Source organism: Mustela putorius, unplaced genomic scaffold, assembly GCF_011764305.1.
Source record: "Mustela putorius furo isolate JIRA1106 unplaced genomic scaffold, ASM1176430v1.1 tig00003869_pilon_pilon_pilon, whole genome shotgun sequence".
NCBI classification, from domain to species: domain Eukaryota; kingdom Metazoa; phylum Chordata; class Mammalia; order Carnivora; family Mustelidae; genus Mustela; species Mustela putorius.
In genome coordinates this window covers 1,097,760-1,125,207 of record NW_025422021.1, presented here as the reverse complement: position 1 = coordinate 1,125,207, position 27,448 = coordinate 1,097,760, and the positions used below count along the sequence as shown (strand labels likewise).

Genomic DNA, 27,448 nt, shown 5'->3' with positions numbered 1-27,448 from the left:
TTAGATTTTATTTTCCAAATCTAGACAAGCTCATACTAATGCAGTTATCTGAAAATTAACCTGCAAAAATAGGGAGAAACCCTGGAGAAGGTGGGGTAGGGAGGTCTATGAGAAGAACTAGTCCTATCAAATAATGAAAAATACGGCAGAATCTCTTTCAAATAAGCACTGGCACATGAATAGACAGACCCAGTGGGATAGAAAAAAAAAAAAAACTCACATACATACAGAAATTTGGTATATGATAAAAGTGGTATCTCAAAACTCTGGAACAAAGACTTTTTAGTACATGGTGTTAGGACAACTGTGGGGTTATTTGGGAGAAAAAGTAAGGTCCATACCTTACACTACATACAAAATAAACCCCAAATAAATTAGAGATCTAAAATTAAACTCACAAGTACTAGAAGAAAACATGAATGATGTTTTCTATAACCTGGTATAAAGAAAGGCTATTTACGAGGACTCAAATACAAGAAGTAATTAAGAAAAACAGTGACAAATTTGACAACATAAAAATTTTAAAACAAAAACTTTGACTCAAAAGTCACTATAAGAAAAGTTAAGGAAAGGAGTGCCTGGGTGGCTCAGTTGGTTAAACAGCTGCCTTTGGCTCAGAGCATGATCCCAGAGTCCTGGGATGGAGCTTTACACTGGGCTCCTTGCTCAGCAGGGAGCCTGGTTCTCCCTCTCCCACTGCCCCTGCTTTGTTCCCTCTTTCACTGTCTCTCTCTCTGTCAAAAAAAAAAAATCTTCTAAAAAAATTTTAAGAAGTTAAGGAACAAATTATGTATTAGGAGAAAAATATTTGTAATATGTATCACAGAAAATATATATATGATTTATATATATTATATGTAAACAACTTTTAAAAATTAAAAATTAAGGAGCAAAAACACCAAAAGTATTATAGAAAAATAGGCATATGATATGAAGACAATTCACAAGATAGGTAAAATGGCCCTTAGACATATGAAAAGATGTTCAACTTTATTCCTAACTTTCAAAAATGCAAATTCAAACTATATTAACACATTATTTCTCACCAATACCACTGGAAATTTTCTAATGCATGAAAGCACAACATGTTGGTAAGGAAAGCCACTTTCATACACTGCTGATAAACATGAAAAACAAGTTCCCTAAGATAGGGAGCTTGCCAATATCTAGTAAAACACACATGCGTCTACCCTTTAACCCAGAAGTCTACTTCTATAAAGTTAATTTCAAGATACAATATATACAAAATTACTTCTTGCAGATTTTGTGACTGTAGATATTAACAACAATCAAAATTCCCAAACATGAACAAGTAATGAATAATGTATGGTACAGACCACACCATAGTTTTATATAGTTATAAAAACAAAAAGCCCCAACAAAGCAAGAAAAAAAAAAAGAGCTATGAAATGATTTTCAGTATATGTAGTTAGGTGAAAAAGGCAAAATACAGAAGACTTTATATTTTATGTTACTTTTTATTTAAGAAAGGAATTTTAAAAATCCATAGTTCTGGTAATTTTGCGAAAAGAACTGTAAGATAAACCAGAAACTAACAGAATTGATATCTATAAGAGGGATGAGGTGAAAAGGATATTGAAGGAGTTTTTTCTTTTGGAAACATGTTTATGTTCTACACATCCAAAAAATATAATTAAATCAATGAAGATGGAGGGGGGGAAAAGCAAACTAAAACTGAATAGAGTCAAATGAATAACAACTCCTAGGAAGAGAAAAAAAATCCTTTTTTTTTTTTTTTTTTTGGTGTAAGGGGCCAAAAGAGACAAAAAACAAAAACAAAAAAACTGCCAACAAATCTTGAACTCATTTTGGTAGAATTATTTTTCATAATGGTTTGGTTGCAGCTATTCTGAAAATCTTTTGTGACTACCATATGATTGGGCACGTGGAACAATGTATCGCGGCTAGGAGTCCGAGCTCTTCCTATGGAGGAAGGAGATACAAATTGGGAAAGGAGACAAAAAAGGAAGAAGACAGCAGGATCATATTAGAATTACGGTCATCTATATAAAGTCCTGTTTCTAGTCAGTATTTCCTAGCTCTACTGCTACAAAACCCAGGAAGTTATGACATCCTAATAACAATGTGCATACCCCTCAGCTAGATTTCTGTTCTGCAATACCATCCCCCCCAAAAAAGGCACCACAACTTCTTACAGAAATAGCTGATCCCAGGGCTGGGGCAGTCAGGACCGGATAGAATCCTGGAATATCCTGTTGTGCCAAAAGATGAAGAAATCTTCCCAAATTAATGGAAACAGATTGAAAGAATACAGGAGCCCTCTTTAAAGAATTCCTTAAAAGGTCTTCTTTTCTGTGCCTCCGAGGAAATTCCATTTGCATAAAAGAGAACTGCTTCTCTCTCTGGCTAAACCTAGCTCCTTCATTTAGTTCAAGGCACTTATATCTACCAATGCAAGAAATCAGGGTCCTCTCTCTCTTGATTCAGCTAATTTCATGACAGAAACATCTTTATTTTTTTTCCTCCTGAGTCTGACATCTAAAATTGACAGATCAATTTCAGTCATTACTGTTTCTGGCTATCCTAGTCAACAACAGGAAAATCTTAGCAGTTGCCTAACATTAATATGACTATGGTTTTAACTAAAAGTCAAATATTGAATGACATTTTAGAACCAAGCAGCACTTAAACATAAGGGGCACAGATATGTATTAACTGTAAATAACTATGTCGTTGACATCTATCACTTCTTGAATTTTTATATATTTGATCCCTAATTAGATATGCAGCCAGGGAAGGGCTTACAAGGATAACAGGATCCCACCAATATACCAAAAATAGTAGCTAATATAGTTCGCCAGGCTAAAATTACATTTACTTTGAAGCAACATGACTGACTACGGAACAGGCATTCTAACTTTTACAGCATCGTGATACTCTTGTGGGCTAAGAACATGGGCTGGGGAGCCAAACTGCCCATGTCTGTATCCAAATTTAACAATTTTACAGTTATGTGACCTTGTGCAAACTTTCCACCTGTCTTGTTTTCCCCATCTCAAAAATGGTAATGATAACAGTCCCTGTCTCAAGGACATTGTGGATATTAACATTAGTTGGTATATGTGAAATACGATGATGCTAATAATGATGAATTCTATTAGTATTTTAGTATATATGCTATAGGGAACTAACAGTCCCTCTCACCTTCCCCTCTGAGAAGATGATGCTTAAACTTACTTTTGAAGGACTAAAAGATTTGGGAATGTAAATTCTAGAAAAGCTCAACAAAAACTTGGCAAGCTATGTGATAAGAACAGTTATCCTTTATTGAGTGCCCACTGTTTGGCACACACTGTACATTTAAGTATTGCACTAACCTAGCTAGGTTGGCATTAGATTTTACAGCTAGGAATTCAAAAGCTCATTGAAGTTATGAAGTAAAATACACAGCTAAGTTAGTGGCTAGGAACCAAACCTTGACTACCCAAATAAAAATCCCATTGGTCAATAAAAATCCCAATGACTCATTCATAAACCCAGCAATGATAGACTCTCCATTCACTGAAGTTAAAAGAGGACAGAAAGAAGAGCCAGCCATGCTGCCATCTTAGATCATCCCTTCCACCCAGCAGTTCTATCAGGACTACATTGTCACCCTATTCCTGACAGATTGAAGAGTATCCATGGTAAGCAGTTTAAGTTTCAAAACTTGTGGAGTTTGAACTTGAAAGTCTTTATGCAGAGCAGAATGGAAATATTTTTGATATCATGGACACTTTTGAATGAAGAACAGCACGTCCTGGAAGAAAATTCCTAGTAAATGCTGGGCATGTATCCTGTCAGATTGTTTTCAACCTTCCAGTCTTGCTGCTCCAAACTTGGGGAATGGGAAACCCCCTCCCCTTAGATTGCACAGGGGCCTCTCCTTTGCCAAGATCAAGTTTCGGTATTACCTGGCTTTCCCAGCAGAGCAATTTCATCAGATTCTCATCTTCTAGAAGTTACTCAACCTACATGGCCCATGATGTCATCCCTCCCGGTACTACCACAGTTTTTGTTCTATTTTGTTTTTAAGATTTTATTTATTTATTTGACAGAGAGAGAGATCACAAGCAGGCAGAGAGGCAGGCAGAAGCAGGCTCCCCGCCGCCGAGCAAAAAGCCCGACGCAGTGCTCGATCCCAGGACCCTGAGACCATGCCCCAAGCCGAAAGCAGAGGCTTTAACCCACTGCGCCACCCAGGTGCCCCCTATCACAGACTTTTAAAATACACATTCTTGACAATAATATATTTAGTTTCAAATATATGGCACAGTCTGTTACACTTTGCCTTTTAAGAAACCAAGACTACTCTTTTAAACCAAAAGATTTTAAATCTTTCTTTGGGGAGGCAGTAGGAGGATAGTGAAAAACTGGTGGATTTCTGACTTGGAACAACATGGGTTTGAATGTTATTCCACCCCTTTAAAACTGTGTGACCCAGTGCAAGTCAATTAATTCCTCAGAGTTGTTTCCTTAGCTATCTGCAGGGATTTAAAAAGTCTTGACCATGATCAGTGTGTTGCAGATCAAGACTAAATGAGTTGCCTTATGTTAAAAGCATCTGGGACAATGCCGAACACATACCAGAGAAGCAATATATTCAGCTCACTTCACCAACATTTACTGAGTTAGGCAAACATTTGTAACATAACAAACATTTATGGAGTACTTACAATCTGGGAATCCCAATTCCACATGCTTAAAAAATCTGTGCTCAGAAGAGCTTACAGTCTAATAAGGTATCACCTACATATGCCAAGAATTAGAATGGAAGCAACGACTCGTTCTATCAGAGGTATGAGAAGTGCTACCAAACCAGAAAGAGACAAGTGCCTGATTTTGCTATGTGGCTCAGCTTTGCAGAGGCTTTGCTGGCTACACCACTTGAGTGCAAATGGGACTTCACTGGGCAAACAAGATGAGGGAAACAGATAAGTAATCTTTGCCACTTAGGCAGCAGCAAGCAGGAAAGCACTGTGGTACAAGAGAACTTGGCCTGACATTGAATGTCCCAGATAGCCCAGGAAGCCAAGCACACCAATAGGCTTCACTTGTTTGTGCCCACCTCTCTTCTTTTTATTAGAGAACTAACTACGGGTATCTAACTAGTAGAAACAGAAGAGCACACTTTTTCAAATTTCGCACATTTCCATTTAAGGTAATTTTTCAAAGAAAAAAAAAACAGAAAATAGGTGTTTCTCTTTAAGGACAAGGGCAAAAAAAATGGTTGATTTGAAAATACCATCATCATGTTTCAGCGTGTAGCCTTCGCAAATATCCACCCACCTGCCTCAAACAGCAACAAACATTCATACAAGATTACAATTCCTGGAGTTGCACATAATATCGATATAAATAACACACAATTCCATTAGCATTAATGGTAGTCTAATGAATGCCAGGGGGCTTAATAATAATTTGTCATTTAATATGAAATATTATGTACTTCCTACTTATGCATACTGTGAGGATGCTGCTTTATTACTTCTTTACCTCATTTCTTTCCAGTGAAAAAGTTGTTAAGTGACAATTCATTATACTCTCATCTAAGTACTGATGCAACTTTTAATCTCTCATGTTAGGCTTACAGCATTTGTGATTCACTTATCAAACTCTAAACATAAAGCCTAGAAATTAGACACAAACCATTATTTTTATATACGTTTTAAAATTCCTTTAATAAAAAAGAAAAAAAAGAACTGCTATCTTTTTCATAGGTGCATGCCAGATCCCTTTCAAGGCATCTGAGAAACCACAATAATGGTGACAATCATGAGGAGGAATTCTTTTTTAGGACTAAGAAGTGCATTATAATGTCACTGCTCACCCTAACTGTTGGGGGCAAGCATTAGAACTCCAATCTAGATGCCTGATTCGTAACGCTTGGTTGGGGTGGGGGTGGGGGATATTATACAGTGAGAATCTTCAAACAAGACGATATACCACATTTCTTTTAAGAAAAGGGTGCCTGGGTGGCTCAGTTGGTTAGGGCGACTACCTTCAGCTCAGATAATGATCCTGGGGTCCCAGGATCAAGTCCTGCATTGGGCTCCCTGCTCAGCGGGGAGTCTGCTTCTCCCTCTGATCCTCCCCCTCTTCCCATGTTCTCTCCCTCTCTCAAAGAAATAAATAAAATCTTAAAAATTAAAAAAAAAGAAATAAAGAAAAGGATTTAAAGTCCTTTCTTTTTTCCAGGACAGAGTCTAAATTGTACAGTAAATAAAATACACTTAAGAACTGTAGACTCTACAGACCTGAGAGGTGATAACACATCACTTAAGGGTTCATGTTAGGGAATCAGACAGATCTGGATTTGTTCCCAGCTCCTCCACCACGTATTAGCTCTTTAACCTCAGAATAGAAAAATTTTAAACTATTTTAAGCCTTAGTTTTCTCATGTATAAACCAAGAGATAATGAGTATATTAAAAATTTAATTATACTATTTGCTGTCATGCATTCTTTTAATTCCTCAAACCTCAAACAAAACTCTTAATATTCCCCTTTTTTTTAAGATTTTATTTATTTATCTGACAGACAGAGATCACAAGTAGGCAGAGAGGCAGGCAGAGAGAGAGGAGGAAGCAGGCTCCCTGCTGAGCAGAGAGCCCGATGTGGGACTCGATCCCAGGACCCTGAGATCATGACCTGAGCCGAAGGCAGCGGCTTAACCCACTGAGCCACCCAGGCACCCTTTAATATTCCCCTTTTAACATGAGAACATATTTGTAGTTCTTGACACCATGAGGATTTAATGAGATAATTAATAAAAATTACTTATAAAAGTGGCACATAACAAATGCTTAATAAATGTCAGAAACTATCATTAAGATTTAAAATTTTAAAATAATGACTTCTTTATAATCTAGTGAAGGAAGAAATGTTAACTAATTTACTTAACAGCATGAAAACTTTCTGTAACATATTACTGGAAATATTTAAAGAAATTCTCATTTAGCCTTTGAATATAACACATGGTAAAATGTGACAAAGCATACCTAAATGTTTTCTCCAGAGAAGGAATTTAATTATATACAAAAGGCATAGACAAAAGGACTTTAATCTAGCATAAGAATTTGAACTATATCAGAAACAACCTGAGAATATACCTCTTAACTCCTATTCTCAAGATACTCTGTCAATGATTGCAGCAGGGATATAATTTTCTCCTATAAAATACCAATTAGTTGTTTTAAAATATAATTATAGTCAATTACATGCAAAAACATATTCCTCCCTTAGGATGAAAATGCTACAGAGGCCAATAAGCAGCTCTTGGGAAGATGGTCCTGTGTCACTCATGCCAAGTACAAACAACATTATGAGCTCCCTTAGAACTAATTCTAACTTGCCTTCAGCTGAAGGAGTAATGGTTATGAATTAGAGCTGATGCTAGTAGGAAAGAAACTTCAGGGGGCAAGAGAAACTCTTGGCATGCCTGTCAGTCTTTATCAGGCTCTTGTGAACCAATCCCAAGGTAAAAGTTATGGAAAAGAAGTGATAATCTTATATGACTCAGGAATAGGTATTGGCTAACCTTTAAGAATATTTAACAAAGCAAGAATAAGACTGTAACTATAATTAATCCCTGGAAAGATACCTTTGTAAGTGTGGAGTACAGAGTTTTACATATGTTCATTAAACCAAACTGCTGTTCAGATCTTTGACATCTGTGGTCTTTGGCCCTGACAACACATTAAAACCTCAAGGACCATAAGAACACTGAAGCTTGAATTACTGAGACAAATTTAATCAGAACCTCTGAATTCTCAGAATCAGGAATAGCAAAGTCCTAAGAAGAAGGAACTTTTTTAAAAAATGAGATTCATAAATACATGCCATAGCAAAAATGCTATTCTTTTCTATGACAGCCTTGCAATTGAATAGAATTGAATAAAAACATGCATTCTTTCATGTTTTTAATTTTTTCTTGTTTTAGAGGTAGGGAGGGGCACAGGGAGAGAATCTTAAGCAGGCTCCATACGAGGTATGGATCCAACATGGGGACCTATCTCACAATCCTGAAAAATCACAACCTGAGTCAAAAATCAAGAGTCAGACACTTGGGGCACTTCGCTGGCTCAGTTGGTTAAGTGTCTGCCTTCAGCTCAGGTCATCAACCTGGAGTCCTGGGATCAAGCCCCACGTTGGGCTCTCTGCTCCGGGGGGACCCTGATTCTCCCTCTCCCCCTATTGCTTCCCCTGCCCGTGCTCACTCTCTGTCAAAAAAATAAAATCTTAAAAATATAGACTCAGATGTTTAACAGACTGAGCCACCCAAGTACCCCTAATATTTTAAAATAATTTTTAATGTACTTATTTCATATTCTCTGCTTGTTCTAGCATATGAATTCTTGGCGCGGGGTGGGGGGTGTCTCCTGTTCAAGTTTGTAATGTCTGGGGACTCTTGTTCACAGTGATTTTTTTTTTTACACTACTAATTGCTGGAATGAAACAATAACTCAAAATGTCAAACTGGTTCAAAATAAATAGTACTTTTTACTGTACGTTATTAAGCAAATTTTGCATGAGTCCAATGTTTCCATACATTTACATTTTCAGTTAGAAATTTGATGGAATTGGAGATTGGTTCAAAAAGATTATTTTTAATATGTTAATATCCTTTGAAGAGCTACGTAGTACTACTAATAATTACTAATTTAGTAGAAACTAGTTTAATTTCAGTATTTTTCTCTGAAGGTCCAGCTAGAAAGCAACAAAAAGTTCAAGAAAGAAAAAAAATTCTAAAACTTTGAAGTAAATTTTTTAAACTCAATTTCAGTCTTCGATTTGATAAAATATATTTTCCCTATCTGCAAATTGAGTTGTAAGCAATATATAAATTTATAAAAAGAAAAAAATACATTAAAGTGTATATTTAATAAGTAACTTGTACTAAAAAGAATAAAATTACATGGGCAGTCTCTGAGAGTTCCAAGTCTATGGTTGCCATAGTGAGTGTACATTCTGGTAGCTCAAAGACATCAGGTCTTTGTGTGCCCAGCAGTCAGCAAAAAAGAACATGCATGACAGGTTCGAAATACTATAAGGTTATCATCCCCAGGGATAACTGAATCAGAGACTTCCCAATGCTTTACTTCAAACAAAGACTTATTCAGTCCCATCTGAATTATATAAAACACCTAAATTAGGAGCTACACTTGCCCAAGAGTGAGTGACAGGTGCAGTGGACTCCCACCCAGGAGGAAGGTCCTGGGGATTGGGGTGGTGACCCTCCAGAGCTCAGTTTGAAACCACTACAGGAAGCCGACATCATATGACTTTTGTTGGACAGAGTACTTCCAGTGGGACTGGATTTTGATATTTACATGCAAATAATCTGATACATATTTAATCGTTTTCTACATAATATTAATATATATTGATAGTAAAACCATATTCAAGAGTGAAAGACATAATTTTGATGTTCTACTCAACTGGTCATAAAACAATCTTAAATTATTTTTTAGTGCTTCAAAAGAGAAATTATCCATATTTCAGACATAATGTCTTTGCAGAAAATAACTTGTCCCTAAGAAGACAAGTATTGCCAATTCAAATAGTACGCCATGAAATGTCTGAAGCTATCATACATTTGATATATAACTGCTTATTTTTAAATAATCATTATAATGTTGATCTTTAGTTTATTATTCCTTATAAGTACATCATTTGGCAGTACATCCAAGTAAAATTTGCTATCATTCTGTTCTCCTGCTAAGAAAAATTATGCCTGATTCATGATAGCATAATGGATATAGGTTGGATTTAAAAAAAAATATTTCACCATAATTTTCTTACAGAAGAGAACATAAATATTAAACAAAATCAATGCTTTAGGAAGCCCTAGCTTTTGCTATCAAAGAGAGCATCCTCTGAAGACCAACATTATTATCCCACAGGGAACAGATTTGACATTTGGGGGAAATAAGGGAAAATCATTCTTTTTAGGAATAAAAAACAAGCATTAAGTAATTTTTCCATTTTCTCTATTTTTCATAGCTGAAAACTGAGAGAGGCTGTTGAAATAGAGAGCAGGTTGTTACATTACAAAAGCAAGATGTACTCAATTAAATATGGCTTATTTATATTTGCCTACTTCATGAAATTAGCACTTAGAAATGAAATGGAAAAATGTAGTATCAGAAGTAACAGTCAACCAGATATGTGCTAAAAATGCCTCTGTTAACTGTGTCTGGGTAACTATTAAATTTTACAAGTAAATTAACAAAACCCAAATACAACAACAAAATTCAATGGTCCTATTTTAGAATAGGTTCGTTTTTGTTTTTTAGACCATGACTTGTTTTGTTGTTGTTCTGGCTTTTCTCTTCTCTGCTCACTACCTCCTCACCACCACCCCCCCTTTTTTAAGAAAGAGAGAGCATGCATGAGCCAGTGGGGGTTGGGGGGAGGAGGGGTGGCAGAGGGAGCATGAGAATCTTAAGCAGGCTCCACACCTAGCTTGGAGCCCAACTAGAGGCTCATCTCAAGACCCCGAGATCATGACCTAAGCCAAACTCAAGAGTCAGATGCTTAACCAACTGAGCTACCCAGGCACCCTTTCTCTATTTTAATATATGAGTATCACCCAAGATTCTGTATTTAGCCCTCTGCTTTTTTTTTTTTAACTCCTTATTACTTTCTTACAAGCTTTCATCATGCCCATTACATCAACTCTACTTTACCTCCTCATGTTTTCCTCTCAAAACACCAGCATACTCAACATCTCCAAGAGGATTCTGTAATATATTCCAAATGTGTCTTGAACAGAACATCTTTCCTTCAAATCAACCAGACTTCTGAATTCATTGTTGTCTCTTCAGGACATTACCTTCTCCAAGTTACTTGGGCATGAGACTTCAGAATATTTTTTTTTTTTCATCTTTGTCCTGACGTCTTCAACCTTCTGCTAAGTCCTCCACTGGAGATCAACCAGTTCATTCCTGTAATCTCGTTCAGGTCTGAGTGGCCCTGAACATCACGTGAGGGGTACTTTGTTTTATTCTCTTCTGTAGGGTATCTGTCAGAAAGCCTCTGAATATGGGGGCACGTGGGTGGCTCAGTCAGTTAAGTGGCTGGCTCTTGATTTTGGCTCAGGCCATAATCTCAGGAGCATGGGATCCTGCCCAGCATTAGACTCTGTGCTGGGCGTGGAGCATATTTAGGGTTCTCTTAATTAACTTAATTAACTTAAGATTTCCTCTGTCCCTTTTCTCTCTCCCCTACTCCCCCCCACACAAAAGAAAGGGGGAAAAAAGCTTATGAATATGCTTTAAAATATATGTTATGGTTTCTAAAGAAGAGGTTTGCTCTGGGTCCAGAGAAGCTTGCAATTCACCATTTCTAGGAAACCCAAATATGCAGAGACTGGGTCACACCCTAATTGAATAAAAATTAACATGTCCGGTGTACCCACATGCTGTATTTAAAGGTTGTGCATGTTTATCTTTGTATCACAGGTATAAAAAATACTATTAAATTACTTTCACCACAGTAACTATATATGAAGCTTATCAGCAACTATATACCAGCCTTATTCAACGGCATTTTTTAAAGATTTTTAATTTCTGAATCAATGATCAATGTTTATGCTCCCTATTGGTCTGTTTATATTTCCTTTGTGGCCCTTAACACATTTATAATACATATTTTCTTCTCTGTCTCCCAGAGCAAGAGTGCTCCACACAGGCATACATCTCATTCATTTCTGTATTCTCAGAAATTAACACAGGGCCGGATACAAAACATGTGTTGGATGAATAAACCTAATATTGTCTGTTAGCCAATAAAGTTATGGTGACTTTTCTATTACTAAAAATTTAAAAAGATACTGTGTTCAACGGTGTTTAAAAAAAAACACCTGAATAGTAAAAGGACTTATTTTCAAACAAAAATTGAAAGTGTTTTAAGACTCCCTTCTTATAAATGCAAATATAAATACAAACTTTAATCTGGCCACTTTTTATCTATGTCTTAAAACTTCAAGTATTTGGGAGTTGGTTTTTTCCTCTTTCTAGTGTTGACCAATTCTTTCCTCAAAAATTCATCAAATCTTATTCATTGCTCCAGTTCAAAATAGAAGTATGCATATTTTAAAATAATCCTTAGTATCCAAATATACTATAATTCTAATTGTAAGATGAATTAGACTAAAGGAAAAACCAGCTGAGGCTTTTAATGTTTTCTTCACATTCATCTTCACAGAATTAAAAAGGGGGGTCTGGGGAAGATGTAGAAGACTGGCGGGAAGAAAACTCCAGTTCCTGATTAAAGACATTCATTCAAAATGAGCCCATTCAAAAATATATATTTTTTAAATCTGGTTTTGCCACAGAACCAGTTAAAAGCAAGGTTTAGGGACTTAAAATAGTAATGTCTAATAATCAAACATAAGTCATCTATATTTTTATGATGTACATTTGTATGTATTGCCCTCATCTACCCTTGCCCTAAAATTCATTCAAGTCTGATACAAACACAAATTCCTTGGGTAGGGATTTTAAAAAAATGGAAATCAGCAATCACCATCAGCCAGTCCTGATATAGTACAGTATAGCATAGAACAGGGAGAGTGAAATATGAGACAGGAGGAAAATCCACAGATAGACCCAACTCTGCAAATCAGAGCTGGAAGATAATCACCATATTTCCCTCAAGAAAGACACATGCACTTCTGGAGTGAGGCTTGAACCAATCATGCTGACCTCTCAGTTGACAGGCACTTTAATGAACATGTGCCTTACATAGATTTGCAAGTAAAAAATAATAATAACAAGAAAAATTTTCTAAAACTGCAACCTTAAAAGGGAATGTTGGTATAATATAAAGTTTGGTAGAGATTTGGAGCTGTAAACATTCATTTGTTTACATATTGTTTACATATTGTTATAATTCATATATCATGAAATCAACACAGGACTGTCTCTGAGGAGCATGGAGATGAGGAGGAATTGACTACTCCTATAAGACTTCTAAGGTTACTTGGGGGCAAAGTCATTCATCCAGACCATCATGGTTAAGTTCCTTCATTCTATTAGATGGTTTCAACCCTGTTTTAGTTGTTCACATTGGGTGATTTGAACTGTCAGTCTATTTGTCTGAATCAGCAAAATCACTGTTCTGCAGGAAATTTGCCAGAGAATATGACCTCATATATTTTATAATCTCCAACTCATATCAAACTGGGTTTTGTTCTATTTTTTTTTTTTAGTTTTTTCTTCCAACTCTTATCAAAGTTACACAAAGTAACACTCCCTGAAGATTGCATCCTAAAAGATACATAAATTTATTCATCTCTGTAATTTTTCTAGATTTGATCCTAGACCAAACCAAAAACATCATTCATTAAGCTGGAAAAATATCTGGGCAGTGTTTTTTGTTTTGTGTACATGTGGTCTGTTTTCTTTAGATAAGCCCCAATATGCCCATAAAATTGCTTTTACTAAATTGAGCTTTGTTATGATGTCCTCTGCTTACTTATTATTGATTTTATGGGTGAGATAGATGCAAGCAAGTTGCCTCTGCAGTCACTCTGCCAGCCCTTCACAAGCCCCATGGGAGAAAATTTTCTCAAGCCCTCAGTGAAAGGAAGAGCTTTGCCTCTCCCAATCCAATGGCCTTCTTATTTTATAGAACACAAGTAACATGAGTACCTGCCCAAAGCAATTTAATTCAACTGAACTTATTAATTTTTTTAATTTTACTTCAACTTTTTAGAATTTCTTCTCACATAAATTTAAAATAAAACACTGTAAAAGACCCACTGTTAAAGTGGAATGCTTTTAGTTATATATATATATATATATATATATATATATATAATTAAATATTTAATTAAATATATATATATATATATATATTCACCATGTTTCCAGAGACATGAACTCTACTATGCCCACTGTCATTTTCCTGTCTTTTTTTTTCTTTTAATATTTTATTTATTTGACAGAGAGAGATCACAAGGAGGCAGAGAGGCAGGCAGAGAGAAAGGGGGAAGCAGGCTCCCTGCTGAGCAGAGATCCCGATGTGGGACTCGATCCCAGGACCCTGAGATCATGACCTGAGCCGAAAGCAACAGCTTAACCTACTGAGTCACCTAGGCGATTTTCTTGCCTTCTTGAAAGGATCAGCTCTCCTTGAAAGTCCCAGGGGCACTAACAAGGAAGCACGGGCACCTTAGTAACAGGGTCTCTTATTTTTAATATGTCACTTCAGCTCCTTGTTTATGGGCATAACCTTGTCAGTTGGTTGCCTTTGGTCAATGTGGGTCCTTGGTCTTCTTGATCAATGATGCCTGGCCTGCAACTTTCTAACATCACCATGTGGCTACTCTACCTCTGGCACCTCTCTCTGCCCTGTGTCACCTTAAACCAAACTGCATCATCAACTACATCAGCTGTCTCTACTCTGTCTGATCCAAATGGCAAAAAGAAAGAAATGGGCTGAAAAGGAAAAAAGATTTACAAGTGCAGGAGAAAAAAAAAATCAATCTTGAAACTCAATTTGATTATATTTTACTAGATATGTTCTAGAAATCTAAATTGCATATGTCTACTCATGCATTTTATTTAGCATATAAAATACAAATGCCATTTAGAAATTTCAGAAACACTAAATTCATTATGAAATAATATTTTAGTACATATATTCTTTGTCCTCTGGAGCTTAACTTTTAGAAAAATCAACCCTTATAAAGACAAACTGTTATCCTCAAGTCATATTATTCATATATGCACTTGCCATCAGTACATACGTGGAAGGAAAATAATTCTAATAGAAGTTCAAGAGACAGGAATAGAAAAATACAGTTTCAAAAACAATTCAACTGAACTAAATTACTTAAGAACTATTATTTCAGATTATTAAAGCTTCTTCATGGAAGTGATCATTCAAGAGAGTTACTGCCCAACTCATTCTCTAAGACTAGCATTACCCAGACACCAAAACCCAGATAAAAGATACAAGAAAAAAAAAACAAAACAAAAACAAAACAGAAACAAAACTACACACCAATATCACTTATGAATATTGATATAAAAACCCTCAACAAAATATCAGCAAATCAAGTTCAGTGACATATTAAAAGGATTATATACTATGACCAAGTGGGATTTATTTCTGGAATGCAAGGATGGCTCAACATACCAAAATCAATGTAATACCACATCAACAGAATGAAGGGGGAAAAAAAAACATGATCATTAAAATTGATATAGAAAAAGTAGATAACAAAATTCAATTTTCATGATAAAAAACTCAGTTACCTAGGAAAAAAACAAACTATCTTCACATAATCAAGAACTGCTGTACTCACAAATACAGTATCAGGTTCAGATTAATAACCTACAGCAAGTAAACTAAACTCATTAAAAATTCCCCATGAGGAGTACTTACCTGCCAAAATTTTCTTGAATTGTTTAAACCATACATCACAGTGGTCTTCACTTAAATTAATAAGATCAAGTGTAGAATCTTTTAGTTTATTTTGTTCCTTTTTCAAGCAAATGAAGAGAGTGATACCTAGTAAAGTACCATTTCCCTGCTGCTTAGCAGAATAACGTCTTTTCAGTTTGACAGAGAATATGTCCTTGACTTCAATAAATTCTTCTTTACATTGATCATATTTCGAGTCACCTGGAAAAAAAAAATTCCAATCAAAACCATTGTGTCCGTATCTTCTATGTATGAATAACAAGAAGTGAAAATCCACAAAATCTTTATCATGTCTAATTTTACTGATCATGTTTTATGTCAATCCCTATGTGAGCTGGGGAGGGAAAAGAAGAAAAATTGAGTCTATTTTCCCAAGAATAAAAAAAGGGAAAAACGGCATTGAATCCCTGTTACACAAGGCCCAGCCCATTCAAAACTTGAAGATATTCAACAGAAGAATTTCAAGAACTTAAAGCAACATTTCAGTAATAGAAAGTTAGCATTATGCAAGAGACTCCTTGGCCCTCATAAGGACAGGAAAAATAAAGGGAAAAAGAGAATTCACTAACAGAAGTGAATTTATAAGAATTACAAAAGGCAAAGTGTAAGCAAAATGATAAACACATTCCAGGTAAAGTAAAACATGTAAAAAGGAAGCAGAGCAAAATTCTTGTATGAAACACTGTGAATCCCTGCCAGTCTAGAAAGATCGACCCACCTGAATATTACCACAGTCAGACTATATTTTAGAGTGCCATGAAATTTTACTGGCCATGTTTAACCACAGGTCAGAAAACATGTTTTGTAGCAAAAGACCATTTAACAGACTTAAACAGACCATTTCACAGACTCTCAAAGAAGAAGTGTTTTATACTTTCAAAGAGTACTTCTAAAATTTCCACCTGGCCAACACAGAATCACTTTCTGGACACTAAAAGGGTGTCCAGACACCCTTTAGCACACTAAAAGAGTGTGCGGGATACACGAAACATGGAAGTAGTCCAGGCCAGTGGTCCCTGAGAGAAGGCAAACGCAGGAGCAACAGGACTGCCCCAGGCTACTGCCTGGAGACCGTTACCAGGCCTCCATGTAAGTAGAGAGCCCTTGGTGGAGTGTGGTTGTCTTCATGGGTGAAGCAGGAATGAAGAGACCAGGAAAGCCACAATGACTAAGTTCACTAAGCCAGTTACTGGAGAGGAGAAAGTTGCAGGAAAGTGAATTCTGCAGAGGTCCTCCTTGAATCTTCAGCTGAGTATATATGACATAGGTGGGAAGCCACGGGGAGAGAACTACCCTAAGGATTAGAGAAAACAACGCTCAGAGATCACACAGGCACTCCCATCTGCCTAAGCAAAAGAATATGGAAATTTATGAGCCACTGAGGAGAGAACTTGGGAGAGTATGGCCTCCTTAGTGAGCTAACCAAATGTCGCTCTGATTCCACCTAACAAAGTTTAAAAGCAAACCTCAAGAGGATTAAATTGTTTCCGAGTAACTTAACTACATCCTAGAATAAAGACCAAGATGATTATAGGCATATAAAAGTAGCCACCAACTTTACACAGCAAAATTCACAATCTCTTTCATTTGATCAAAGATCACTCAATCAAAAAAGCAGGGGCACCTGGGTGGCTCAGTGGGTTAAAGCCTCTGCCTTTGGCTCAGGTCATGATCTCAGGGTCCTGGGATCCAGCCCCACATGGAGCTCCGTGCTCAGTGGGAATCTGCTTCTCCCTCTCCTCTGCCCCTCACCCCGCAACCCCCAGCTCATGCACTCTCTCTCTCTCTCTCAAACAAAAAAAATCGTAAGAAAAAAAAAATCCCACTGCACGCATGGGGTGCCTGCATGGCTCAGTCAGTTCAGCATCCGGCTGTTTGAGCTCAGGTCATGATCTCATGGGTCATGAGACTGAGCCCCACGTCAGGTTCTGCACTCAGTAGGGAGTCTGCTTGCTGATTCTCTCCCTCTGCCCCCTCCCCCTTGCACTTGTACCTGCTCTCAAATATGTCTTAAAAAAAAAAAAATCGCAGTGCATTTAAGAAAGCAGGAAAAAAAATGATCCAGAGGAAAAAAGTCAAGAGAAGCAGCTGCAGAGACAACAGTAGTGCCCAGTAGCCACACAAGGCCCTCTCTCAGCTTCCTTCATCCTTTCACAGACTCCACTGGCCTTGTCCAGTGGAGCAAGGACTTTCAGGTGCTTTGGGAAGTTGCTTCCCTGTATTCTGAGTGCGTCTCTCCCAACCATTCTGCAAATTACATCCGATGGTTCATAAAGCACACAAAGCATGGAAAAAGAAACAAGCCCTTTTCTCAGTATTTATGGTGGTGGGGTCAGATGAACCCTAAGTCAATTTGTTGGGCCTATCATTTCCTTAGAAAGTTCAGGCTTCAAGTCTGCGTTTGGTAACTTCTACTGTCAGCCAGAGACATGTGGCCAGGGTCTCTACAACACCTGGGAGGGACAAGGAGATCTTACATCTTTCCACTATCTTCAAGGATGAAGGAAGCAGGCTTGTCAAAGGTGCTCCTTCCAGGCTAATCTCATAATATTGATTATGACCTTGTCTCTTACACAAATTTAATTTTTTTTAATCTAGAATAACATACAATAAGTAAGTGTTCCAAGGAAGGATGAAAGGAAACCAAAAAAATGGAAAGGATGAAATAAAAGCCTCTTTTCACTAGAAGACCTATATTATAATTTGAATTATTTACCCTGTGTGTATTTTACTTTGGCAATAAACAATTCAAGGACTATTCTAATTTAAAGCTTCTTGCAAATTGAAAATTTAAAGATTCTAAACCAACAACCAACATCAAACTTAGTAGTAAATACCAGAAGAATTTCTGGAAACAGTATAGGAATACTTATTATCACCCTTATTATTCCCAATTATTCTGGACATCTGGTCAATACTATGTGAAAGAAAAACAAATAAAATTTGGTGGTGAAAGGGGCAGAAGGGGGGCTAAAATCATAGCTCTTTACAGATGATATCACAATATGTTTGCAAAACCCACAAGAATCCATTTAAAATCACTAGATCTAATAAGAATACCCAGTAAGGAAGCTGGTTACAAATATTTCAATACCCAGGAAGAGGGCAGAACGGGAATAAAGAGATAGATCCCTTGCCAATTAACATATTATACCTAGGAATAAATTCAGCAAAATGATTCTGGACTTGCTATTCCAAATGCTATTCCAAACATACTGAGAAACAAAGAACAGAATAAATGAAGAGCTATTAAGTTTTGAGATTACATTTTTTTCCATGCATATTCTCATTATTAAGTAACCACTTATAATGCTATAAGTGGCATTCCAGTCAAAATCTCCATGGTATTTTCTTTAATGTAAGGGGCAAGGAAACCAATCAAATGATTTGCAAATCTTCTTGGAATAAATGTATTATATCAATGAAGAAATGTTTTAAATGTACAGTAATGGGGGGAGTATATGCCTCATCAGATATTGATATTTTGTAAAGCTGTAATAATTAAAACATCTAGGAATATATAAAAGAATGGTTCAAAGAAACTTGTGTACATTTAAAAAGTCACTAATGTGATAATGGTGGCATCTAAGCTCAGTGGGAAATATTCAGTAAAAGGTTATTTAGAATGGGTTAATTTTTTGAAAAGGAAAAAAATAGAACCCTATTTCATAATATGGACCAGTTTTTCTAGATTAGAAAAAACTTTATATAACCATAAATTAGTAAAGTCCTAAGAGTGACAGTAAAGGCAGACATACAGAGACTGAGATATTTAACATAAAAATTATCCAATGCAGACCTGAAACTAATATAACAATATCTTAAATATACTTTAATAAAGAAAGAAAAAAATTATTCCATCGCCTATAGAGACCTAAAGAACCATACATAGATGTCACAAGCAGAAGCCAACCAGGCAGAAATATCTGCAACATACGACAGTTAAATAATCTATTTAATCAAGAAACAAAACACTTCAGTGGCAAAGTATATAAAAGACCCAAGCAGGCATTTCACAAAAGAAGAAATGCAAATTGACCAATAGACATATGAGAAAGTTCAATCTAATTAGTAATCAAAGAAATGCAAATTAAAACAACAAGATACCAGTTTTTGCCTTTTAGATTGGCACAAGATCAAAAATCCTGCTTCACAATGGTGCTGGTAAAAGCAACCAATCCCAGAGCTGGTGGGCATGCAAAAATGGTAACTGCTGGAGAACAAGTTGGAAATATGTATCAAAAGATTTCAAAATGTTAATTGCAGCAGTGTTTATAATAGCAGAAATATTTAAAGCAATGTTCCTGTTCTTCAATAGGAGAATGGTTGGATCATAGTTTTGTACAGCTCATAAATGAGCAAGTTAGAACTCTAGAGACATTCACGGCAAGAGGTATGAAGAAAGAGAGCAAAAGCAAAGTAGTAGTCAGAGGAATTTAATCTCACTTTCATTAAGAAGGAAAAACAAACTCCAGTAGAGAACACACAACAATTTGTCCTATTAAAGACAAATATGAGGGAGTAGGAGATTAATTTTTTCCTGTAAATCTTCATAACTTCCCTCTCCATAATCAGCATTACTTTTATAATTTTTTAAAATGTAGAAAAGGAAAAATGCCTTAACATGCACCTATTTTTGGTCCAACAATTTACTTTCAGGAAACTAACCTAAGGGAATAAATAATACGCACAATTTAGCTAAAAGAATCCTTCCCCTAGAATTGAGTGAAACTTAGAAACAAACTAAATGAATAACAGAATTTTGGTTCTGTAAAATCTACTCATATAAAAAAATGCTATTCATCCATTAAAATGTAGAAATCAGACTAGAAAAGTATCTAAAATAGCAGAGCACATTGCCATTACTGTTTTGTATTTATTTACTGAATACATCATGTATGTGTAATATATGAAAATATATGAAAACTTGAAATAGATTGTGATTTCGTTTGCGTATATGAATTTCTGATTTTTCTACAATGAGAATACTTCCGTTATCAATTGAAGAAGATGATTTCCTTTGCTCATCTTTAAATAGTTCCTTAATGTTACTTGTTTTTTAAAAATTCCATTCCCTAAAAAGGGTAGCTAACATTTACTGAGCATGTGCTATATGCCACATATGGCCCTATAGGCTGACATAAACGCCTTCTTCAAGTAAACAAGTTCTCATCTGACCCTCTAGATCTGTTTTTTAAATCCAGTCGAACCTAAAACACTGGGCAAACCATCATGATGTCTCTACCAGCAAGACAACGAATGTATCCATTAACAGAGTAGTAGGTGATCAGACTGAGAGGACCCTCAGAGAAACAGGAAGTGGGACTGCAGCGGCCAGGAGGGCAGAGTGAATGTTCTGAGAACTTCTGTAACACTGATGCTTAGTTCCTGCTCTCCTTACTCAGGCTTCTCATCTCTTTCTCTGCTTTCGTCCAGATTCAAACTCAGGGTTTTTACTTGCTGAAGTGAAGAGAAGAGACTAAAAGAAAGACCTAAAGGTTCAGGGAAAACGCTTCCCTTTAATTTGGAAGGAAAAGAAGGGCAATTGATCCTTGAATAAAACATTTACCAGGACGTCGGGGTGACTCAATGACCTCTGCTTTTGGCTGGGGTCATGATCTCAGGGTCCTGGGATCAAGCCCCACAGTGGGCTACTCAGTGGGGAGCCTGCTTCCCCCTTTCCCTCTGCCCGCCTCTCTACTTGTGACCTCTGTCAAATTAATTAATTAATTAATTAAAACAACAATGACATCTAACAAATTTCTTGACAATAGATGAATGTTCCTTATCCTTATTTTCCTCAGTAGCTATACCGATCTCTCAGGTACCAGTTTCCTACGTAGAATTTCTGGTTATTTCTGCAATGCTGATCATTTACATAAGTAAATCTGCCCAATTTTCTAAAATGGGATTCATTTAATTCTGAATATAGTTGTTTCCTAACACTTGAAGATGTGTCTAGTATTACTGCTTTACAGAAAACTGTTTTCATTCTGAATATGGTCTTTGGGAATAAAACTTGTTAGAATTCTGTGAACTTGAATTTAAACTATTTAAAGGCTTGGAACTGCCTAACTATTGTTTAATCAGACTAATCAGATACTAGATTAGGTGGTGCTTTTCTAGGTCTTTGTTTTTGAAGTTCTTAAGATACGAGCAGCAGTGGACCAGCTGGCTCTGTGGGGCAGCACAACACTGGCTTCCCAGACTTGAAAGAGAGCGAAGGCCAAAGGTTCCTCAGGTTTCTAGGTGGAAAGCCCTGAGGCTAACTCCCCAGGGAAGGCTGAAGGTTCTGGAGATCATCTGATAGGATAAACTGAAAAATCCAAGGTTATTGTGTCTCCCTGATCCCCACTCAAAAACACTTACTCTTTGGGACACATTTGGAATACACAAACATTTATGAGAAACAAGATTAAAGGGGGGCGGGGGACCCCTCAGAGAGAGAAGACTATTGCTATAGGTCTATAAAACTGACCACTTCTCTATACCCTTTTGTAGTAATACCTTACCAAGATTCTGACTCATTTTATTCTCCCTATCAACCAGAAAAATACTGCTTTTTATATATAAACTACTTATAAATTTATAAATGCTAAACAAAAAATGTGGTCCTGTATCTCTGCTTAAATTTTCATCCAGAGAAGAACTGCTTGAATCCCCATGCCACCTACCTCTGTTATAATACAACCAATTTCCACCACAAATAAAAGCAAATTTTTTCTGGATGCAAAAGCCACATTTCCATGTACAACCGAACACAGGCAGACAGCATGTTACAAGATGAGTTAACAAAAACAAAACAAAACAAAAAAACTTTGAGGCATGTATTTTAAATGCAACTTTAATTTTACCTTAATGTTAAGAGATCTCTTTATTGGTGAAAAATGTGGAATAAAACTTCATCCATAAAATAATATCTGATAATAGTAGATAAAAATATGGAAATCCTCTGTATACTTTTTTTCAGGTTATGAAAATGTAATCCTTACAGATGACATATAATTTTTCTTTGTGGCATGTGGTTTATTATTTGAAATCTATTGGTTCATTAGTATCATATTGGTTATAGCTAGTTGTTTCAGAACATTAACTGTCCTCTCACATTACTTACAGAGATACTGGGGACCATCTGTTCTTGCAAGGGATTTAAGTATATGTCTATTGGATATCATGCTATTTATTTAATTCAGCACCCACTTCCTATTGTTGTATTTTCTTGGGGAGAAAAGTCAATTTAATTACAGGGAATAAAGATAACCTCTCCTAGCAGGTTACCCCGTCACCATGAGAGCAAGGCAGGACCTGCTCAGAGTAGGTTACAGTGGTTAACAAGAAGAGTAAAACCAACAACACTTAAGAATATTTAACAAAGGTTTAACAAAAATAGAACAGTGAATGGCACGTTTAAAAATATTACTGTAAGCCTAGGGCTTGTCTAAATCAATCTTGGCACATCTGTCTGATGCAGACCGTAAACAGGATTAGAGCTGGATTTATCTGCTTGGCGCTAATTGTGCTCACAGTTTCTGCACATGTCCACTCTTTAAAATACTGCCTAAAAAAATGGGCCTGCCTGATAGATGGCTCCCACAACATAGTGTATACACACGCTTATGCTATATTAGATGGTTAAGCAATGTGATGTCTAACAATTTTTTTTTGGCTCTTCAGAATTACTTATCTAATCCCCTAATTAAAAATACAAAATTCTGTTTGAATACACCACATACTGAGATAAATCTGTGAAGCAGGGGACCAATAAATTTGAATACACTTTAATTGTAAGAAGAAAACACAATTTAATTGTTAATAATCAGGTTAAACCAGGGTTTAAACAAATAGGGCTGCTCCTGTAGTTTACTACAAAACCTTCACAATGCATTACTACCTTCAAGAATCATGACATAACATTTGTTAACAGAGAAAGTGTCTAAATACATATGCATATCAAAAGTGACAAGAAATAGCACTCTAAATAGCACAAAAAAAAATTATACAGGAAATTTTAAACTTATCATTTACAGGAAGAAATAGATAAACTGCCAATCCAATGTCCAAAAGTCACATTTTTATCACACCAAATAAAAAATTAATACTCAATTTCTACCTATAGTTTTTTTCTACTTAGTTCTTTTTATCACCTGTAAACAGCTTAGATACTTTAAAGAATTTAAGCACCTGGAGATAGTTAGGTATTTTTTCAAGAAGTCCAAAATGAACTAGTCAGTCAAAAATATCTAATATTACTCTTTGATTTACAAATCTGAAATACACATGACATATAATTCCTTATTCAAAATAACATTTAATGCCTAGGATACAAAGTGATGTTAGCAGTTTTAAAGTACTTGGTCTATTTATTCAATCATGAACACCACATAAAATGGATACTTTATAAAAGAATAAAATTGAAAATTTAGCTTAATTTCTAGTCAGATAATTTTCTGTTCTAAAGATTTTCCTTCATATGTAACTTATTCATGTTCTGAGTTTCTTGGCAAGCTCGTAAAAAACAGTTTTCCCCTAAATCTCTTTACTACTATAGCATTACTAAAAAGGTAGATCTGTACTTTTATTTTATACAGACAAATAATTCATCAGGAGAAACTGGCAAATTAGGTCAATCATTTCAATACTTAAACCAAAACACTCATCAGCAATTCTCAGTGTCGAGTCTCGGGGATTCTCTAGGATCAAAATGATTTTTATCATACTACTAAACATGCTAGTTGTCTTTCTCTTTTTTCTTTCTTTACTTTTTTTTTTTTTTTTTTAGAATTATTTATTTGACAGAGAGAAAGAGCACAAGCAGGGGAAGCAGCACAGAGAGGGAGAAGCAGGTTCCCCACAAAGGAGAGAGCCTAACGTGGGGTTTAACCCCAGGATCCCGTGATCATGACCTGAGCCAAAAACAGACGCTTAACCGACTGAGCCACCCAGACAACCTGTTAATTGTCTTTTTCACCATGTTGGCATTTGCACTGAAGGCGCAAGTGCAGAAGTGTTAAAAAGCTCTGGTGTCAGCATGAATCAAGGCAGTGACACTTTTACCAGTAATTCTTGCATTCTTCACCAAACCTCAAACTCCCAGTTTAAAAATAAAAAGGTCCTAATTAATTAATTAATTAATTAAAAAAATAAAAATAAAAATAAAAAGGTCCATTTCACTAAACTGTCCTTGGTGAAATAGAAGTGCTAATTAAAAAAAAAAAAATCTCTACCCTGGGAGGCACCTGGGTGGCTCCGTGGGTTAAGCTCTGACTGTTGATTTCAGCTCAGGGTCATGAGTTCCAGCCCCGAGTGGGGAAACGAGCTAAGCAGGGAATCTGCCTGACAGTCTTTCCCTTTCCCTCTGCCCTTCCACCCCCTGCACACACGCACGTAGGCACTTGCTGTCTCAAATCTTTAAAAAAATAAAATTAAAGTAAATAAAAATCTCTACCCTGGACTATATTTCTTTTTAAGTTACATTAAATGTAATTTTAATATACATGCTTTACACATACAGCATGTCTGCTACAAACAAAAGTGAGGATTCTCTCCAGGAAAAGCACTTACACCATTTGAGCTGCTGTCAAACTAGCTGGTTTTGTGGAACACTATTTTTACTTCAAAGATCGACTGGTAGACCATGGTATTCAGACATGAGTATTTGGTGAACATTTTCTGGGAAAAGAGCAAAGTGAGCCAATCATTCAAGAAAAGCAATTAAAAATGTTGTCAATGACAAAATTCAAGCTTTAGAGCAAAAATTAAAACTTTACAAAACTTGAATCTATGACAATAAGCTTGACAGCTTCCCAATACTTCAAGAATTTTCTCATGAGACTGGTGGTCATATTAATATATCTGATATTTTTAAAATATTGGGTAATATAATGTGTCAACATCTGGAAACTCTATTTAACTTCGTATATACACTTAACTTTCCATACAACCAATGCAGGATGTTCTAAAAGCATGCATGAGTAAAAGATTCATTCAAAGGGCAAGACAGACCAATCAATTTTCAAATAGACTGCAAAGGTTCATTAGAATGTTTTCAGATTCAACACTGTCACTAATCTTAATAAACTGGCACTTAAGTTTTGCTGTAGTTTCAAAGAAGGATATCTGCAATTACCTGAAAACATTAAAATACTTTCCTTCTTCCAAACACACATCTGTGTGAAAATGGATTTTCCTTATACACTTAAACCAAAACAACATATTCACAACAGATTGAATATAAGCACAATCCTGAATTCAGCTGTCTTAAATTAAGCATCCTATTAAAAGCAGCTAAGTTTTCTATTAAAGACATTTGAAAAAACATCTAAGATAATGAAGTGGCATTGTTTTTTAAATTTTTTTATTTTAGAAAATATTCTTAATAAAAATATTTTATGTTAAAATGCAATGGATTTATTTCTGTTTATTTAATAAATACTTTAAATGTCTAATTTCTAGTAAGTGCCAATTAGTATGATTTACAGAAACAAAAGCTCTTTGTGCTTTTCAATAATTTCAGACAGTAAAGTGGTCCTGAGACTGAAAACCTCAAAAACCCCTCGTCTGTAGTGTGGTAAGCATAGTCTAACCTTAAGAAAGTGTAGCCTAAAGATAGTACGATCATGCCCTCATCTTTAATCTATTTTTAATCAAATATCTAAAATACTAGATTATTTCTAGACACTGCTATGAGTCCCTATTACATCTGAAAACTAGCAAAATAAAAGTACATTTCAAAATTTCATATCCTATATTCCATATTCACCGATCACATTCTATAGCAGGCCTTATCATGCAATGTGATTGGGTTCTGTCATTTTCACTTCTGCAGGAGCAACAAGGTGCTCTTTTCACTGGGACAATTATTCCTCAACTTTATGATCTCCTTAGATATTTGCCTCTATATTTTACATATCCACTTCCATCATGATTCCCTAAGAAAAACATTGATAAACAGCACCAATATAAAATAGGGTCTTGATTCATCTTCATCTCCTACTCTAGTTGTTTGGGGGCATTACCTGTTCAGGTATGTATATCAGTTCATGTGATATACAGTTCATATACATCACACCAGATGGCCTTTGTGCAGATACCCCTTGAACCTCAGAAGTATGGTAATTCATCTTCCTTTTTCTAGTCTCAGAAAATCACTTCAGCTGTATCTTAATTGTCCTCCTAGTTGTCTCTAATCTCTGTATCCTAGCACCTAGCCCTATGCTTCAGAGACAGGCTTGGTTTCCAATTCAAGTTTGCCATTGACTGTCTTTACCATCAGTCAGATAATATCCCAATCATACTATATGCACTTCAACCTCTGAACCTTTGCTCCTTCATTTTCCAGCAATTGGAAGGTCCTCTTGACTCTATTCTTTTCAAACATTAACCATCTATCATAGCACATTAACAAAATCCTTCATTTCCCAGCCGCTCTGAGATCCTATGGCCCATACACAGACGAGATTCAGTCACATATCAGAAGTTCCTCACCTACCACAGTATGAAGGCACAAAGGACTTTCAAAGCCTCTTAAGAACTTAAGTTATATATTTTTTTCATACTAACTAAACAATGGTTCAAAAATACTAATGGGAGGGGCGCCTGGGTGGCTCAGTGGGTTAAGCCTCTGCCTTCGACTCAGGTCATGGTCCCAGGGTCCTGGGATCGAGCCCCGCATCGGGCTCTCTGCTCAGCGGGGAGCCTGCTTCCTTCTCTCTCTGCCTGCTTCTCTGCCTACTTGTGATCTCTGTCTGTCCAATGAATAAATAAAATATTAAAAAAAAATACTAATGGGAGAGGGACTAGATAAAGAAGAAAATGTAACAGTTTAGGCTAAGCCCCCAAATTTACTATTTCACCATATTTGAGCACCTACTATACTCCAGGCACTTTTGTGTACACATTAAAGCCCCTCTGGAAAACAGTATGGAGGTTCCTCAAAGTTTAAAATAAAGCTACCCTATGACCCAGCAATTATACTACTAGGTATTTATCCA

The 27,448-nt window shown here is 36.1% G+C and overlaps 1 protein-coding gene across 3 annotated transcripts in view; it reads right to left on the bottom strand.

Annotated features, from left to right (window-relative positions):
- CERKL (ceramide kinase like) overlaps positions 1–27,448 on the bottom strand; it is a 116,088-nt gene that overhangs the window by 57,545 nt on the left and 31,095 nt on the right. For 2 of the 3 annotated variants that reach the window (XM_013064805.2, XM_004768950.3), the window contains exon 2: positions 15,420–15,659. The exons of the other annotated variant lie outside the window; for it this stretch is intronic. In XM_013064805.2, the coding sequence (XP_012920259.1) occupies positions 15,420–15,659 (240 nt within the window). The remainder of the gene's footprint in view (positions 1–15,419; positions 15,660–27,448) is intronic. 3 annotated transcript variants of the gene reach the window in all.